This window comes from Salvelinus fontinalis, chromosome 5 (assembly GCF_029448725.1).
Source record: "Salvelinus fontinalis isolate EN_2023a chromosome 5, ASM2944872v1, whole genome shotgun sequence".
Classification (NCBI taxonomy): domain Eukaryota; kingdom Metazoa; phylum Chordata; class Actinopteri; order Salmoniformes; family Salmonidae; genus Salvelinus; species Salvelinus fontinalis.
The window spans coordinates 29,170,934-29,189,554 of record NC_074669.1 but is presented as its reverse complement, the minus strand read 5'-3'; the positions used below and the strand labels follow the sequence as shown (position 1 = coordinate 29,189,554).

The 18,621-nt window shown below is 39.8% G+C and overlaps 2 protein-coding genes across 8 annotated transcripts in view; both read left to right on the top strand.

Moving 5' to 3' along the window:
- Positions 1–2,880, top strand: part of LOC129855444 (ecotropic viral integration site 5 protein homolog) — a 100,971-nt gene extending 98,091 nt beyond the window's left edge. For all 7 annotated transcript variants that reach the window (XM_055923106.1, XM_055923107.1, XM_055923105.1 and 4 more), the window contains one exon: positions 42–2,880. In XM_055923106.1, the coding sequence (XP_055779081.1) occupies positions 42–350 (309 nt within the window). In that variant the 3' untranslated portion in view covers positions 351–2,880. The remainder of the gene's footprint in view (positions 1–41) is intronic.
- Positions 2,881–4,850: 1,970 nt separating this feature from the next.
- On the top strand, positions 4,851–17,520 carry LOC129855445 (zinc finger protein Gfi-1-like). Its single transcript, XM_055923113.1, has 6 exons — positions 4,851–13,667; positions 14,194–14,385; positions 14,716–15,125; positions 15,284–15,421; positions 15,540–15,705; positions 15,936–17,520. The coding sequence occupies exons 1-6, from the start codon at positions 13,556–13,558 to the stop codon at positions 16,121–16,123; spliced, it is 1,206 nt and encodes a 401-aa protein (XP_055779088.1). The 5' UTR covers positions 4,851–13,555; the 3' UTR covers positions 16,124–17,520.
- The last annotated feature ends 1,101 nt before the right edge of the window (positions 17,521–18,621 follow it).

Genomic DNA, 18,621 nt, shown 5'->3' with positions numbered 1-18,621 from the left:
CGCATGCGCCCCTGTTAAACACCCCTCGTCTGTCTCCACAGATCAGCTGCTTAAAATGCCAGAGGGCAGGCAGCATGTCCAATCAGCCCAGTTTTGACAGGATCCGCATCGTCAATCACTACATACCAGACGACGAGTCGTACCAATCTTCAGACGAAGACGCAGGCAAGACCCCCTCCCACCTGGACCCTCAGCAGAGCAGTAGCAGCCACACCAGCCTCATCAGGCTGCACCCCTCCCTGGATCTGGATAATAGGCTGGGGGATACAGACAGTGGGGGGGATGATGATGGGGAGGGTCTGGTTCTCACTGTGCCTCCCAACGGCACCCACAAACACACCACCGTGTGACCCGGTAACTGGGTGATGGGCACCATCACTAGCCTAATGGAGGCTGATCAGGGCTGTTCTGATCTAATACAGGTGGTGTCCATGGTAGCAAGCCACACTCCTCAGGACCATGACGTCTAAGTCTGTCTATGGGAGTCCAACGTAGGGAGCTTCTTGGAATGGAATCTTTGGAAGCTTGGAGTGGAACGTGTCATCTTTGTCATCAAGTGAAGTCATCGCAGAATCACACCTGTGGTGGAGTTGGCTGTTTTCTTTGTGTTACTCAGTTTGCTTTATTCTTGTTTTGCCAAAACCAGATTGAGGAGGATCATATCAGTGAGTTGCTCTGGTCTGATCCCCAAGTGGATGGATCAGAGAAGGACAACATGAAGGCTCTTTAGCTTCTTGAGCTCCACAGAGCCAGACTGACCACCAAGGGAGTGGATGAGGGTTACCCCATCTACGGTGACCCCACCCAGGCAACCAAACTATGGGCTCTCCCTCAGCCCCACAACACCAACCATGGTACAACAGACACAACACACAGAGAGACTGTGCAATAGAATGTTTTACGCTTTATGGTGATGATGACACTTCAATCAGTTTTAATTTTTTATCGCGTTTTTAAGTGAACCATCAAAAATGTATAGAGCCATTTTGTGTCTGTCTTTATCATACGAAGGGAATGATGTACTGGAGAGTGATGTCTCTATTGAACATGGTTAAAGAGCCCCAGTATCAAACAATAACTGTGGTTATATCCCAAATGGCACCCTATTCCCTATATAGCACACTACTTTTGACAGGAACCCTGTGGGCCCTGGTCAAAAGTAGTGCACTTTAAAGGGGATAGGGTGCCATTTGGGATACGGATATAAAACCTGCCGTATCCGAAGGTCAATGGGAATCCAGTATCTGTGTATATACTGTATATGTAAATAGTTGTTTTTTGGGGACTTGAAAATGTGTATCTAATGAATTATTGCATATCTAATGTTTATAATGTATTGTATTTTTAGACTGAAAGTGACATATCACTCTTAGTGTTGTCAAGACCCATGGATAACTGATTGCCAGATATTTCTTCCACAAACATGGGCTGTGTTCCGATTCTCTACCCTTCTCCAGAAGTGAGCACTCATTCACCTTCCCTCATACTTTTAAATGCATTGGATTGGTGCAAGCATGGCTGAAGGGAGTTTACAGCATTATTCCTTGCACCAATGCATTTCTTTTAAATCCATGTGGGGGAATGTGCGAGTCCACACTCCACGAGGAGGGTAAAGAATGGGAACTTAGCCAATCTCAATGTACTGTATGCGTTTTCTTATCTCATACTTATCTTCTCTGGCAGGATGATTTTCCCTTTGGAGGAAGGACTGATGTAGGATCATTGCATAATTTCATAGATTAGAATACATTTCAGCATGCTGGTTAATGAAAGCATGTACCTAACTTAAGTGAACCAACCATCCCAGATTTAGAGGGCTGATTTTAAAGTACTGCTCTTTCTAAGGTGGGAATCCTAGTCTGTTAATAAAATACAAAAATTACGGGACATAATGAAAAGTATGAGGACAGAGATCTGTGATCTGAGTCTTGTATGAACACCAATAACATTAAACAGAGGTATTGCTATGTTGTTCTTTTGCACTAAGTGGATGGCAGTCCAAGCCAAGGGAACATAACTTTATTTCCAGAATGCAATATATTAACATGAGTGAACAACACTTCTATCTGAAAATACTAAGAAGATCATTCTAAATGTTAGTCAAATGGTAAACTATTCCCTATACAGTGCACGACTTCTGACTAGAGCCCTGGATGAAAGTAGTGCACAATGTAGGGAATAGGGTGCCATTTGGGACGAATGCTAAGACATGTCCTGTTTTGTTTCCTATGTGAACGAAGCAAAGTGCATTGTGTCAAGTGTTACCAAAGTGTAGGAGCCGTTGTATAGGCCTGGTACCAAATCAGTTTGTGCTGTATAGCCTATAACTCCTGTGGTCATTGTGATGCCTTGGAATGACAGCTCTGGGACCAGGCTGCAACTGTAAACCGTAGGCTCTGCCTGCCAGAGAAATAAGCACCACTCTGTTTCAAAAGGGATGAATGACATTGATTCATTATCAGGATTATCATAACACTAAAACAGCCTCCTCTAGGTTGAAAAATGACCAGAACAAGGGACACCTGATAATAGCTAGATTTGGTCATTTTTGACTGCAGTGGCCCTTTAAGACATTAGAACCACAACTTATCAGCCAAGTGTCTTTCTATTCAGAATGCACTGCAATCCTCTGACTCATTGTTCAGATGGGTTTTTGTGATACTGTTGTGATATTACCTGGTTAAGTACTACGACAGATGGAATCCATATTTGGAGAGGTATTATGATGCAGTTTTGGCACTTTGAGAGAATAAAATGCATTTTAGAAGAGTAGTCTACATAAGGCAGCGAACCGTTAACACTATGGAATAATTCTTATCACACTCATGTATGTGAGATTGATGTGTGTGACGTCACAAATAAACTAACTATTTGATAACAGTTTTCAGTGTTTTTAGTTATGTTATGTTAATGTTATAAATGGTGATTACAGATGTGCTGTAGTAGTCACCATGGTAGAGCATATACAATTTCTTTATCACTTCTAGTGCAGTATCATGTCATTGGTTTCCAATTTCTAAAATAACCTCAATAGTTTTGGGTTGCATTAGTGATGTGCTATTTCCGTGTGTGTGTGTCTGTGTGTGTGTGTGTGTATGTACGTATGTATGTGTGTATATATATATATATATATATATATATATATATATATATATATATATATATATATATATATATATATATATATATACACTGCTCAAAAAATAAAGGGAACACTTAAACAACACAATGTAACTCCAAGTCAATCACACTTCTGTGAAATCAAACTGTCCACTTAAGAAGCAACACTGATTGACAATAAATTTCACATGCTGTTGTGCAAATGGAATAGACAAAAGGTGGAAATTATAGGCAATTAGCAAGACACCCCCAATAAAGGAGTGGTTCTGCAGGTGGTGACCACAGACCACTTCTCAGTTCCTATGCTTCCTGGCTGATGTTTTGGTCACTTTTGAATGCTGGCGGTGCTTTCACTCTAGTGGTAGCATGAGACGGAGTCTACAACCCACACAAGTGGCTCAGGTAGTGCAGCTCATCCAGGATGGCACATCAATGCGAGCTGTGGCAAGAAGGTTTGCTGTGTCTGTCAGCGTAGTGTCCAGAGCATGGAGGCGCTACCAGGAGACAGGCCAGTACATCAGGAGACGTGGAGGAGGCCGTAGGAGGGCAACAACCCGGCAGCAGGACCGCTACCTCCGCCTTTGTGCAAGGAGGAGCACTGCCAGAGCCCTGCAAAATGACCTCCAGCAGGCCACAAATGTGCACAAAGGTGGTCACCACCTGCAGAATCACTCCTTTATTGGTGGTGTCTTGCTAATTGCCTATAATTTCCACCTTATGTCTATTCCATTTGCACAACAGCATGTGAAATTTATTGTCAATCAGTGTTGCTTCCTAAGTGGACAGTTTGATTTCACAGAAGTGTGATTGACTTGGAGTTACATTGTGTTGTTTAAGTGTTCCCTTTATTTTTTTGAGCATTGTATATATACACAGTTGAAGTCAGAAGTTTACATACACCTTAGCCAAATACATTTAAATTCAATTTTTCACAATTTCTGACATTTAATCCTAGTAAACATTCCCTTTCTTAGGTCAGTTAGGATCACCACTTCATTTTAAGAATGTGAAATGTCAGAATAATAGTTGAGAGAATTATTTATTTCATCTTTTATTTATTTATTCACATTCCCAGTGGGTCAGAAGTTTACATACACTCAATTAGTATTTGGTAGCATTACCTTTAAATTCTTTAACTTGGGTCAAACGTTTCGGGAAGTATATATATCCACAGTAAAACGAGTCCTATATCGACATAACCTGAAAGGCCGCTCAGCAAGAAAGAAGCCACTGCTACAAAACCGCCATAAAAAAGCCAGACTACGGTTTGCAACTGCACATGGGGACAAAGATCGTACTTTTTGGAGAAATGTCCTCTGGTTTGATGAAACAAAAATAGAACTGTTTGGTCATAATGACCATCGTTATGTTTGAAAGAAAAAGGGGGAGACTTGCAAGCTGAAGAACACCATCCCAACCGTGAAGCATGGGGATGGCAGCATCATGTTGTGGGGGTGCTTTGCTGCAGGAGGGACTGGTGCACTTCACAAAATAGATGGCATCATGAGGGAGGAAAATTATGTGGATATATTGAAGCAAAATCTCAAGACATCAGTCAGGAAGCTCAAGCTTGGTCGCCAATGGGTCTTCGAAATGGACAATGACCCCAAGAATACTTCCACAGTTGTGGCAGAATGGCTCAAGGACAACAAAGTCAAGGTATTGGAGGGGCGGGGGGGGGGGATTTGGGAGAAATGTTGTCAAAAGTTTAAAGATTAAAACAAAAATGTTAATTTTACCCAAACACATACCTATAAATAGTCAAACCAGAGAAACTGATAATTTTGCAGTGGTATCTAGTTTTTTCCAGAGCTGTATATCCTTATAGTCAAATGCATTAGGCATACTTGTTTTCTTTAGATTTTGGGGGGTGGTTAAAATTGTACAGTTAAAACGTACAACGGCCATTGAATAACACATAAAATAATTATACAGCACTTTGTGGCCCTTATTAAACTATATTAATTTGTATTTGCCAATTTGACGAGATTCACTGTAGAGCTTAGTTTGATATAGCGCTGTCAGTAGGTGATGCTCAAACACGACTCCCCTTTCTTTCATCTGCATAAATCTAGAAGTGTCTGAAATAACATTCAGGAAGTAAATCAGTCTGCTGCTTTTAGGAGGGCAACTTTCAGAGCTGCATGTCTAGCAAAGCAACTTTGTGTCAACAACACATAAGATCCTCCAGCGGCACTGGACCCGGGTTGTTCTGACAGGTCTGAGAAGCTTTCATTACGCTTGAACTCTGGTATATCTTGAACCTGCTCTGTGACTGTCAACCTATAAATATTTAAACCAATGGTATAGTATACCGCGTACAGGGGACGCACATGGGGATAATATTACAATATTTTTAGGTGGGTGCTTATATTTGTCCTGTTTCACACATGTACAAGTGTATTAATACGCATGTGTGAATTGGAAAATGTTTTTTTTTTGTATATCCCAACTCTCCCTGAGACACCCTACGATAGTGGGGTCATTATCAAAGGTCTGACATTATCAACGGCGACCGTGGAGCAATTAGAGTTTAGTGCCTTGCTCAAGGGCACATCGACAGATTGTTTACGTTGTCGGCTCAGGGATTCAAACTAGCATATACACTTTTAATCTCCTTATTGATAAGAAAACATTTGAGCCTTTTATCTTAACATGTGGATGAGTTGCATAAAAACAGCACGCTGTCCCAATTTATAGCCAAGCGCATGCTGTTTTAATTTTTGTTGGCGAAAAAGGTATTTAATTTCCTTTATTAGAATACCCTGAAGTTGGCTGTACATTTATGACTCAGTAACGTTAGCTTGGTTTTTCATCCAATTTGCGAAAGATTTTCTTGCGAATATTTGTTGTGGGGTCCTCCCACTATGACTCCAGAAAGCATGCCGTTTATTAGGCTACAGATGAAATAAATGCTGAACTTCACAGGGTGGTGGAAGTGCACGTTGATGTGCTTGATGCTGATTTCCGATAAATACCGATGGTCTTATTCTGGTGACATGATGATCGATGCTTGGCTGCCTTTAATATGTAGGGAGGCTACCTGCACTGTATCTGCGAGCTGTTGGCTAGAGCACACATACCAAAGACCAGAGTGGGCACGATCGCTATATAACTCAACATTGTTTGTGACAAAGCCATCAGTAGAGTAGAAAATGTGATGGAAACCCATTTAACTTTTTATTCGGAACATGGAAATGTAATGTGCACTTTATGCGCACAGCCTTTTGTCCGCAACAAATCAATTTGAATAAAAACACATCTCTGGTGGGAAAATGCACATATTGTTTTATGCAGATTTTAGGAAAATCGCATCCAAATCTGTCGCTAATTGGATGGAAACCTAGCTAGTGGCTGCATGTAATGAACATAATGGCCTTCGCCTCTGTTGAAGGAGTGTGTCAAACTTCGTTAATCCTCTCCTTTCATTTGAAAATGCGTGCTGGATCCATGGCACAATACAGCCTGAACTATACAATATAGCCTGAACTATATGCATCCAACCTTTTTATGTGAGTAAAGTAGATGTCGGATAAAAAATGTCATGACAGACCTGACAACAACAAAAAAACACTAAACAAGGTGGGATCTTTTTGTGTCGGTAAAATGTATTACGCGAAAAATGCTGTCGGAAACTATTTCATGCCAAATATTTATATAATAGGCCATCAAATCAAAGTCAACTTGGAGTCACGTGGTGACTTGGCGCTTGACGCTCCTTTCCAATAAATATCGAGGGTCTTATTTTGGTGGCATGATCATAGATGTTAGGATGCCATTTGACAAATAAAAATAATCGCATCATGTAGGCCATATACCCGCACTGTATCTTTGAGCTGTTGGCTAGAACGCACGTGCGAATACCAGCGTGGGCCTACTAACTTTATAGGTTCGCAACACAATCTCACACTCAATTTGTGCAAATATGTCTCAAAAGTATTTCTGCAGATTTTGTGCTTTTTTTGTGTGGCTTAATTCGTGTGAAAATAAAACATTTTGTGTAACTTAATTTTTAGGAAAATACACACATTTTTGTGCGACTTAATTCATTGGAAAATAAAAATGTTGGTGAAAACTTTGGAACAATCTTCTGAAAGTTATTGGAGTAATGCATTTTGGACACTGCCTTTTTTTTGTGTCCCACATTTATATAAAATAACAAACGTGTTAACAACCCAATAGTGTTAATCAACCATGTTGTAAAAATTGTATTTGTCTAGTTGTTGTTGTTGTTGTGGTGTTGATATTTGATTGAGGAATGGGGATCCATTTTCAGAATGGGAAATTAATTCATCAATAAATGTGGGGAAACAAGGAACTGCAAAAAAAAAGTATGTTTGGTTTAAATTCCCCTGGGGCAACTGCATGGTATTTGCAGCAATAAGGAGTCTGGATGGTGATCAATTAAGTCATATCAATGCAGTTAAACAGGTTCATGTAAGATCATGAATTATGTTGACTTGCACTTATGGCGTTTCCAAGGCCATTTTATGATGATGATTAAGGTCATGTCAATCATGTTATACACTTAGGATATTGTAACAAGGCATATGTCAGCATCGTAGGCCTACTGCCTCAGCCCAGAGGCCTACTAGGCTTTCATGGCAACAGCCGTTAGAGCTCACTTTGCCACGTCTGAGCCCTGCTTGGAGTCCCTGTTGCAGCTTTCACTTTCTTCCGTTACATTGGTGGCAGCGTTGGGATCACGTCCAGCTCACGTCTAGTTAATCGATCTAGTGGTGGGAAGCATTCTGTTCTTCAACATTGTGTTGGGTGTAATTACATTGATATATCAAGTGAACAATGGATAAGCAACAATGGGCATGACGGATAGAAGTAGTCACTACAGGTGTGATCAAGCCTTACATCAAAGTTGCCTGAAGCTGAATGGAAAGTGCTATGCCCTGACCAGTTATTCAGAAGAACATCCTCTGTTACTGTGTAATTTACATACGTTAACTTACCAGTGTGGACCCAAAACCAACACATTCTACACATTTACGAACTGCCTGTTTAAATGTTATTACAACCATGGTGTTATATATCGAATAACCTGACAATGAGCCACACCATATGGGTAGGCAAATCATGTAAGTGTGTCATGCAGCAAAACACAAATATCCTTTTTTTGGGACGCAAACCAGTAATATGATCTGTTGATCCATCCTGTTCTGATCTAATGAGATGGATGGAGGATTTTCTACGGCCTAGAATTGAGGCCTTTCCCAGTCATGATGGACGAAGCTAGGCACCTCTTGGTTCTCATTGGTGGGGTTATATGTTAAACTCTCCTATACCACTTTGCCCAACATGTTATACCCCAGAGGTTGTAAATAAACTATTTTTAAGGTGATATAACTTGTTTTATTATAGGGCTGTGAAACCCATAGCTTCAGACTGAATGGCTTCAGACTGAATGGCTTCAGACTGAATGGCTTCAGACTGAATGGCTTCAGACTGAATGGCTTCAGACTGAATGGCTTCAGACTGAATGGCTTCAGACTGAATGGCTTCAGACTGAATGGCTTCAGACTGAATGGCTTCAGACTGAACATTTCTCACTGGAAATGTCTGTTGACATTGAACATAGCTTAGGGTTATGGTATTTAATTCATTTCAGACTCTCCTATGCCACTATTCCTATAGGTTGTAAATAAATCCTTTTTAATACTTCTTAAGGATCGGACCCTTCATCTCAATTTCCGCCTAAAATGACATACCCAAAGCTAACTGCCTGTAGCTCTGGACATGAAGCAAGGAAATGCATATTATTGGTACCATTTGAAAGGAAAAACTTTGAAGTTTGTGGAAATGTGCAATTCATGTAGGATAATATAACACATTAGATCTGGTAAAAGATAAAACAAGCAAAAAACATGCATTTTCCATATTTATTTATTTTTGCATCATTTTTGAAATGCAAAAGTAAGGCCTTACATTTACCTAGGAAGATGGGTGTAAGTTAGATGTTGTCCACAAGACGACATCAGTCTGTGTGTACAGTTTGATACATTCAAGAATGAGAACTCTACATAATATTTTGTATCAAGTCTCCCAGGTGTCCTTCACAAATTTGCCCAAATGTACCCAGAAGGCTGAATTGTTACATATATAAATTTCCAAGTACATAACTATAGAGAACATAAACAAAATGCTATGGCAATAGACAATTAAAGTTTACACACTCCAGGAATGTCATACATGAGGAATCATTAGCCTCCCTACATAAAAGGTACTAACCTTCACACCTCTAGATGGCCGGGTGTGGGTGGGTGTGGAGCCAGAGACAGCAGAGGGGTCAGACTGGAGAAGCCAGTTCCTAAATTTGAATGAGTGGGGGTTGGAGTACTTGAAGGAGGTGTCTTCTAAGTTGGCTCCCACAGGTTAACTTACTCTCTACCACTATTGAGGTACAACAACAACAAAAAATCAGTTAGAACTCAAGTTTACTATTACTTATTTTATTTAACCTTTATTTTAGCAGGGGGGTGAGCAATGCATCAATACATCAAATACACAACACATATCTAGAAGCATATACACTTCAAAAGTTTGGGGTCACTTAGAAATGTCCTTGTTTTTGAAAGATAAGCACATTTTTTGTCCATTAAAATAACACCAAATTGATCAGAAATACAGTGTAGACGTTAATGTTGTAAATGACTATTGTAGCTGGAAACGGCTGATTTTTTTTTAATGGAATATCTACATAGGCATACAATCCAAGTTGATCATTTTAAAAGGCTAATTGATCATTAGAAAACACTTGCAATTATGTTAGCACAGCTGAAACTGTTGTTCTGATTAAAGAAGCAATAAAACTGGTCTTTAGACTAGTTGAGTATCTGGAGCATCAGCATTTGTGGGTTCGATTACAGGCTCAAAATGGCTAGAAACAAAGCACTTTATTCTAAAACTTGTCAGTCTTGTCTTGTTCTGAGAAATTAAGGCTATTCCATGCGAGAAATTGCCAAGAAACTGAAGTTCTCGTGCAACACTGTGTACTACTCCCTTCACAGAACAGCGCAAACTGGCTCCCAGAAACTGGTTCCCAGAATAGAAAGAAAAGTGGGTGGCCCCGGTGCACAACTGAGCAAGAGGACAAGTACATTAGTGTCTAGTTTGAGAAACAGACACCTCACAAGTCCTCAACCAGCAGCATCATTAAATGGTACCTGCAAAACACCAGTCTCAACGTCAACAGTGAAGAGGCTCAACGTAAGGCTACTATTATTATTGTTATTTTGGTGACTACTTGGTTGATTGACAATGTTGGGTTGTTAGCATGTTTGTTTTTATTTATAAATAAATTTGGGGCACACACAAAAAGGCAGTGTAGAACACCATTGCCCATCATGCATTGTTCTAACAACTTTCAAAAGATTGTTCCGAAGTTTCCCCCCAAAATGTATTTTCCTATGAAAGAAATCACACAAAAATGTATCTTTTCACGCTAATTAAGCCACACAAAAACGCACAAAATCTGCTGAAATACTTTTTGTACATACTTGCACGAAGTGAGTGTGCGATTGTGTTGCGGCTAAAGCAAAAATGTTGGTAAGAAAACTCAGTAGAAAACTCAGTAGAGTTAAAAATGTGCTGGATTTTTTTATTCGGCACATGGGAATTTAATCTCAAAAGGTATTTTTAAGTGCACTACATCACGCACAGCCTTTTATTCGCAACAAGTAGCCTACATTTGATGGAAACACATATCTGCCTAAGGTTCTTCGAAAAACTTTGAGGAGCTTACAAGAACCCTTTTTGAACCCCTATTTTATTTCGTGTGGTAAGAAAATGCTAATATTGTTTTTATGTGGATTTGTGAATATTTGCATGGAAATCTGTCGTCAGTTGGATGGAAACCTAGCTAGTGTCGTTGATTCAATCCTTCAATTTTGGGATTATATTGAACATTTCAATAGGCAAACACTTGTATTTTAAAAACAAAGAAGTTAGCCTAGTAATTATAAATATTTCAGCAATTATATTTGTTTGTACCCTACTCCATAAAATAAAATGAGCCTATTACAGAAAACCTTATGCACATAAAACAGCTGATAACCCATAATTACAAAACATCTGGAAAAATACACCAAGGACCTGTTTCATAAACTGTGCATAGAGGTAAAACAAATAAATTAGATGACTGGTTATTTAGTTTGAATGGGGACACCTACAAGAAACGCTCTACCAATGCTCCTTGTGTGGAAAGAGTTTTACCAAGTTAGGGGGCCTGATTATGCATGACAGGACACACTCAGGAGGGGATAAAACCTACCACTGCTCCCATTGTGGATAGAGATTTAACTACAAAACATTGAATGTATAGGCCTGATGCTGAATAATGATAAATGGCCTCATAATGTATGTTTATTCATATAAACAAACAATAATAACTGATAGGCCTTGCATTGGTGTTGCCAAAGGCATTCATAAGATTTTGGGTGGCCTATCAGATTTAATAACCTCAACTCTTAGATTTTTTTTGTGCTATTATGTTAAATTAGAAGTCTATATTTAATTGCATTCAACGTTTTTCCATTGAAATGGGTTAATGTACAATGATTTGCTTGGATTATGCTAAGCATTTCAAATAACGTTTGTGGTTTGATGAGTTGAATAGATTTTCTAGGCTGCTATGTGAAAGAGAAAGTCAAATTGCACCACAATTTGGGCAATGGTTAACTCGCGTCAGTGTATCTTGTGTTTTTATCGGTAGCCTGTCTTATCTCCTCCAACCCAATGCAAGGTCCGGATGCAGCGGTGATGTTTCTAATCGACAGAGGGCATATGGCGCTTTGATTTCCTGCAAGTCACTGGTGTTTTTTCTACTGTATCATGGTCTGGAGGACCTGCCTGCCTTCCTGCGCATGATAGAGTACTTCTGCATTAACTGACAGAGAATTAACTGAAAACATGCTATGTCATATGAGCCTGGTCTTAAACAAAAATGAGTGACTATTAAATATTTTAAGTTTATTGCTGTCAGCACTTTATTGTCTCACTTCAAAGTTCATAAACGAATAGGCCTAATCAATTATTTAGTCTTTGTAGACTAAATGGTATCTGCTATAGGGCCAGCAAATCGTACCAACATTGCTATTTCGTTTTTCTTTATTTGTTCTTACTAATTTAATTACTTTTTTAAATGTTCTACCTAATTTCAAAGACAATACAGGCCTATACACATGTTTTGTTTGTTAATAATTTCACCTGTCGAATGTGAAATGTTTATCAAATGGATAGGTCTGTCATGTATGGACATTGAAATTATGTCTTTTCACTGCACCAATACAACAATTTCAATTATTCTGAATGGCACCGGCCAGCGGCTGGTTGAAACGTTCTAAATGTGACGTACAGATAGATAGTCTCGGTCCCACTGGTTGTCTGGCGTGTGAGCTCCAGCTGAATGCGCTCGCTGCATGCCTTATTGTTCTGTGCGTAATTGGGCCAGAACAGGTAATCAGCGGTCCCACTGTGCAGACAGGGAACAGACGTATCTGTTTACTCACTGAGCATATTATAATAATGCAGGAAATACGAAACTCCAGTGGCACCGCAGGCAGACGTGTGCAGTTGTCTGCAGCTATACGCCTGTATGTATTGAGACACCGACCAAATTGATGGTTGAAAATACACTTGTGAAGGACGCAAAACAATTCAATGCCGATGCAGTGTTATCATGTCATGCATGAGTCTTTTAACGACATTTCTTCATTCTACAAAATGCTATAGACTATACTATAAACCAGTGATGGGCTATTCTGTGACGTGACTATTTGGTCACATCCACGTCCATACTTTGCCTACTATTCTCTGATTCTCATTCTCGTTCATGTGCAATCGATGACGGTAATATATGGATCCTCTACCATTATCAAGCACATTCTACATGTCTCATGATGGCGAACGTGTGGCACGGTCCATAGCAACCCTGACTGACTGGCACCCTGCTGCTGCATACCGCGTTTCCTCTTTCCCCTGTCCTGTACTGCAGCTAAGGATAGGGAGGGATTAAGTAACACATTGATAAAGCAGTGTATCACTTATCCTGATTGATATGGGTTGTAATTCCCCCAGTAGAGATACAGGCTGATCCGTGAGATGGAGCTGCCTGGAGAGCAGTTGGTTCTGGAGGCGGACCAATCATAGACCCCTGAGCTGCAGCAAACTGAGGAGGAGTTTCCTCTAGCCTAGGCACCTGTCCCTGAAAGGTCCCCACAACACCTGGCAGACGGGAGAGGGCGTGTGCGCATGCTTCACCCCCAGCTAGAACTCTCTTAAAGTTGACCACACATTGTCAACCAATAGTCTTCTAATATTTTCAGGAATAAAACAGCAGCACCGCATCCCAGGAACAGAGGAGCAGATTGCTGTTGGATCGCCAGTGATTTTGGATATTAGCAAAGGTCGAACAAGGAGAGTGAAAATGCCTCGGTCCTTCTTGGTGAAAAGTAAAAGGGCGCACAGCTACCACAAGCCCCGCTCCTTAGAAGATGACTACAATCGTCTGGATACTATCTTAGCTCATATATGTGCAGGTATGTGGATGTTACCTCCATGTTCATGTCTGGATGTTGTGTGAGGTGCACATATTTCATACCACAACCTCATTCGTTTTTCTGTAGCCTAATTATATTGGTATAAATATACACTTTTATTTGTCTTTTTGTACTAATTATTAGGCTATACTGTGAGGCATGGCTTCATTCAAAAGAACCTGCAATATATTATAAATATAAGACTATGATTTCTAATTTAAAGTCTAGCTATTAATTCAAAGAGATATATAGCCCATGTAGGCTTATCCTGTATCCAAATCAGAATGTATACCTTATTTTGATAGTTACGTTGACCTCAAAAGAATGAATTTGCAAATTCTATCGTTATTCTTAATAACATATAATTGTGCTGACATTTCTAGGCTATTATTAACGTTATTTATATTTTGTCTTCTTAGAATAATTATTCAAGTGTTAGGCTATCATTATCAAAGTTGTATTTTTGTCGTTATACTTGTAGGCTAAGTCTACTTTAATAGGCTACCGCTCGTTGTAATTAAAACAGAGAATAGTACGATTCCAGAGGACTTGGATGCCTTGACTGGCGGCGATGCCATCGCCGGGCTCTACCCGGACTCTCACCTGGCTGACACGGCTGATTTCTCCAAGTCCCCGCTCAGCTGTGGGGACAGTGTGTGCGGTCCAGTCTCGGATTATGAAGACTTCTGGCGGCCTCCGTCGCCCTCAGCATCACCAGGTAGAGATCTAGTCTGTGGTGCATTAAAATGTAGGCCTTTAGATACCTGAAAATGGGAGATAGTAGCAGACGTAATGATCCTCTTCATACTTGAATCGAAAAAAATATTTGAAACGTAATTTGATGTTTTGTGAAAGCCTCATATTACATAGGTTAAGTTAAACAATCATCTTCAGACATATCACATCGAAAATCAACATGAGTATACTTTGAACTGAACATTTGTGATTACAATTTCACAATTTTGATGACGGGACATCCTGTTTGCCTGTCTCCATCCTGAGTTAAGATCAGCGCGCTAATCAATTCTATTTATTTGCAACTCAACAGTAGATTCTGATAAATCCCTGTCTCCCTCCGTGGACGAGACACAACCCTTTGCTGTTCCATTCCGGCCCTATGCGTGGAACAGTTACTCTGGTTCTGACATTCGGCACCTGGTCCAGCAAAGTCTCCACCACCAGCACCACCATCCCATGGACCTGGACCGGAGCCCGGCTCTGGGTTACCATGGTGACCGGGCCATCGAACCGACCCTCTTCGAGGGAAGCACTGGACCTGAAAATTACAGTGATTACAGGGCCGCTGCCTGTTTGTTCGATAGAGCCACCGCCCCCGGGGTCGGATTGTACTCGGAAGCGAACCTGCAGGGGAAAAGCTCAGAAATCAAGGCTGAGTCTGACTTACTCTGCTCACGGCTCATTCTGAATGGTGCCTACAAGTGCATCAAATGCAGCAAGGTAAGATAATATATGCACATTTTGAGGATTGAAACATCTTATGCTTGCAATGACTTGCTTGAAGATTTGTGGTTGTGGACACACTTTTTCCGGCATAATGATCACTATCTTTATCAACCTGTCACCATCACCCTCACGAATGTCAAACAACTCTGCAGGTGTTTTCGACTCCCCATGGGTTGGAGGTTCACGTTCGCAGATCACACAGTGGCACGAGGCCCTATGGTTGTGATATATGTGGCAAAACCTTCGGACATGCTGTCAGCCTCGAGCAACATAAAGTTGTGCACTCTCAGGTGACCATTCTAGAATCTAGACTATTCTCGTCTCGTTTGTCACTGATTATTCAACGCAAACAAGCAATATAGGATTTGTGTCAGATTTAGACTAATATTTGCCTAAATACTTCCACAGGAAAGAAGTTTTGATTGCAAAATCTGTGGTAAAAGCTTCAAAAGGTCGTCGACTCTCTCCACGCACCTCCTCATCCACTCTGATACACGGCCTTACCCATGCCAGTATTGCGGGAAGAGGTTCCACCAGAAATCGGACATGAAGAAACACACATTCATCCACACAGGCAAGTATACGTCATAAATTGTAGTGTATTAGTTAACATACCTCGATGCAACACTAAATATGTTCATTGCGTAAACGGCCACCCAATGTGGCTAATGGTGAGAAGTCATGCATAATTGACCTGCATTTTCCCTGAAGACCGGATACAATAAAACAAAAACAGCTTGTTTGCCTATATGGTTTGGCTATTAAAGGTAACATGACAGTTAATGTGTACATTTTGTCATGCAGGTGAGAAGCCGCACAAATGCCAGGTGTGTGGGAAAGCGTTCAGCCAGAGCTCCAACCTCATAACGCACAGCCGGAAACACACGGGCTTCAAACCGTTCGGATGCGACCTCTGCGGCAAGGGATTCCAGAGAAAAGTCGACTTAAGAAGGCACAAAGAAACCCAGCATGGACTAAAAGCCTTAAACTAAAATAAAATAATGGACACCAAACACTATTCAACAAACCACTTTTTTGGAAACCAGAAATAAGCTAGTTATCCATTCCTCAAACATGTTAGACTATGACATACTGGTGGAGTATTGTAGAGGCTTTTGTGCAGTATAGGTTAAGACAAAACCGGTTTGAACCAGGGAGGGACATTATCTGAACCCAAAATATTAGTACAAAATAACCGGATAGGCAATATAACCACCAAGAAAGCGCAAAAACAAAAACAACAGACGAACAATTTCCAACGGACAGTTGGGAAAACAGCCCTTGTCTAAAGAATGTCACTTTGTTTTCAGTTGGACGCCATGGATGCTGGCACAACAGTCACTACAACAAGGCTATGTGATTTAATAAACAAAAGGGTTGTGCTTTTATTTTATAAACCAGAAATGTTTTCATTTTTTCATTTTCGTTCTTACAATTCAAATTGCACATTTGTATTTTATATCAACCAGACTGTATATCCAGATGTCGTTTACTATAATGCCTAACCTTATTTATTGATCAGATTATCATTTGAATAAAATATGAAAACTGTAATCCAACATATTTTGAGAGTTTTGTTTATTTTTATTTTGTTTCGTAGCCTACTTCAAGGTGTTTCAAGCAGCAAAAGCCACGGATTACTCAAATACATATCACTGTCAACCCCAATACATTTTTTACTCAAATTTTAAGTCAAATAGTTGTAGTAAATTCAACTCAAACTCAACTGAAGTCATTATTACTTCAAATGTTTGTGGTACTGACTAAAAACGAAATAAGAAGTGACATGAACTGTATTTGTTTAAGTTATGATCCAGATCCAGAAATCCTTTTTGGAAGATTCCTGGAAATCCTTCAACCAGTTTTTATTGAAAATCTGGGAATTCTGGGAAAGATATTGGAATTTTGCAACCTTTCTTCCAGGCCTCATGTGGCCTGTAAAACCATGAATTTCAGGCAACTGCATTGGGGTAAAGATACGTCTCAAAATATGGCCTCATGAAATATGTCATGTATTGTCATAAAGATAAATTATAATGATAACATTCGCCTAGGAACTCACTTGGTGAAGGCAACAGGACAGAAAATGTCAATAACCATGTCTCATGCCATTAACAAATACGGTCATGGGTGGTAACTACAATTCATTCACTCGAAAAGGCAAGGCACACTGGAAAATTACATTGGAGGCATTGCTTAGTGAGGGCGTTACTCAAAATGTTCAAAATGATACAACTCAAATGTGGACCCCCTACACATGGTCACAGTGACTATCGGTTTGAGTAATCATTTTTAATGAACTGTACTCAGATATAGATGGCTTTTTCAACAGTTTTGAGTCATGACAGCACATTGGGGTTTACCGTGTAGGTCATTCTGAATTCTTAGAACTGCCAATGTAAATATTCAGAACTTATTTTTCATTCGAGTTCAGATGATCTGCATTCGTTGTAGTACATCTTTGGTCCAAATAACAAATGTACATTCATAGACAGAATACAACCCCTTGAAATGCATCTGTCTTTGAGGGGGACCTGTGATATTGTACATTTTAGGCAAATCATTGAACTGAATAGTTTAATCCATTATTGTTATATTTCCACTGTGTGTTGTGATTGTCCTCGTGGTTAACCTTCAGTGAGTTTTCATAGAAAACATTTATCTTGTCTATTCATTGAGGTGTGTAATATTAATCGAAAAACTTGACTGAGCACAAATTGATTTGAAGTCTCTTTTAATAAGGCTATGTGAAAAAGTACCTATACAGCGGCCAGGTTTATTCTCCACTCCATGTAATAGGTCTGTAAAGAGCTTTCTTGCCGTTGGCTATTTTACTGGAAATCTGAGAGGAGACCACAAAATAAGTCGTGTCACAAAGGTCTTCAAGTGCCTTCAGACTGGAAGGTTTCTGTTCTCCCATTATTCATTAATCCAAACATCTTGCTTTCTTCTCGTTTCTATCTGATCCACGACGTTTTTTAAGGCTTTAGAGTTGACTGCTTAGTAATCTATTTAGCGAATATTTTCGGTTTGAATAAATAATTAGATGCTTAAACTATTTAGTTAACAGTTATAATTTTAAATCTAATTTTAAATGATATCCAGGAGTGGATAAAACCTTTTTTTATCATGATGAAAGCAAAAAAATATAATTTTTCATGGAAATTGGCATGGGAAAAATAAACTCGATTCCTCCCAGACCTGCTACGTTTCATCTGTCAAAAGCTCCTATATACATTTGGTTTGTTTTTACCAAGGCAGTAAGGAGTCTTTTGTTTAGACCTCAAACATTGCCTGAGTGTATTAACCGTTAACCTAATGCTTGGTATGTGGCTTTGGCCACTGTGTATAAAGCTCAGGTTGGGCACCTAAACCACCGCTGTTAGGATTACAGCTTGTTGGCGTAAGAGCGTGAAAAGTGACTCAGGTTGATGTGTAGGCTACTGATATCCCTTCAATTGAGGACAAGTCTAACTCATTTAGTCAAACA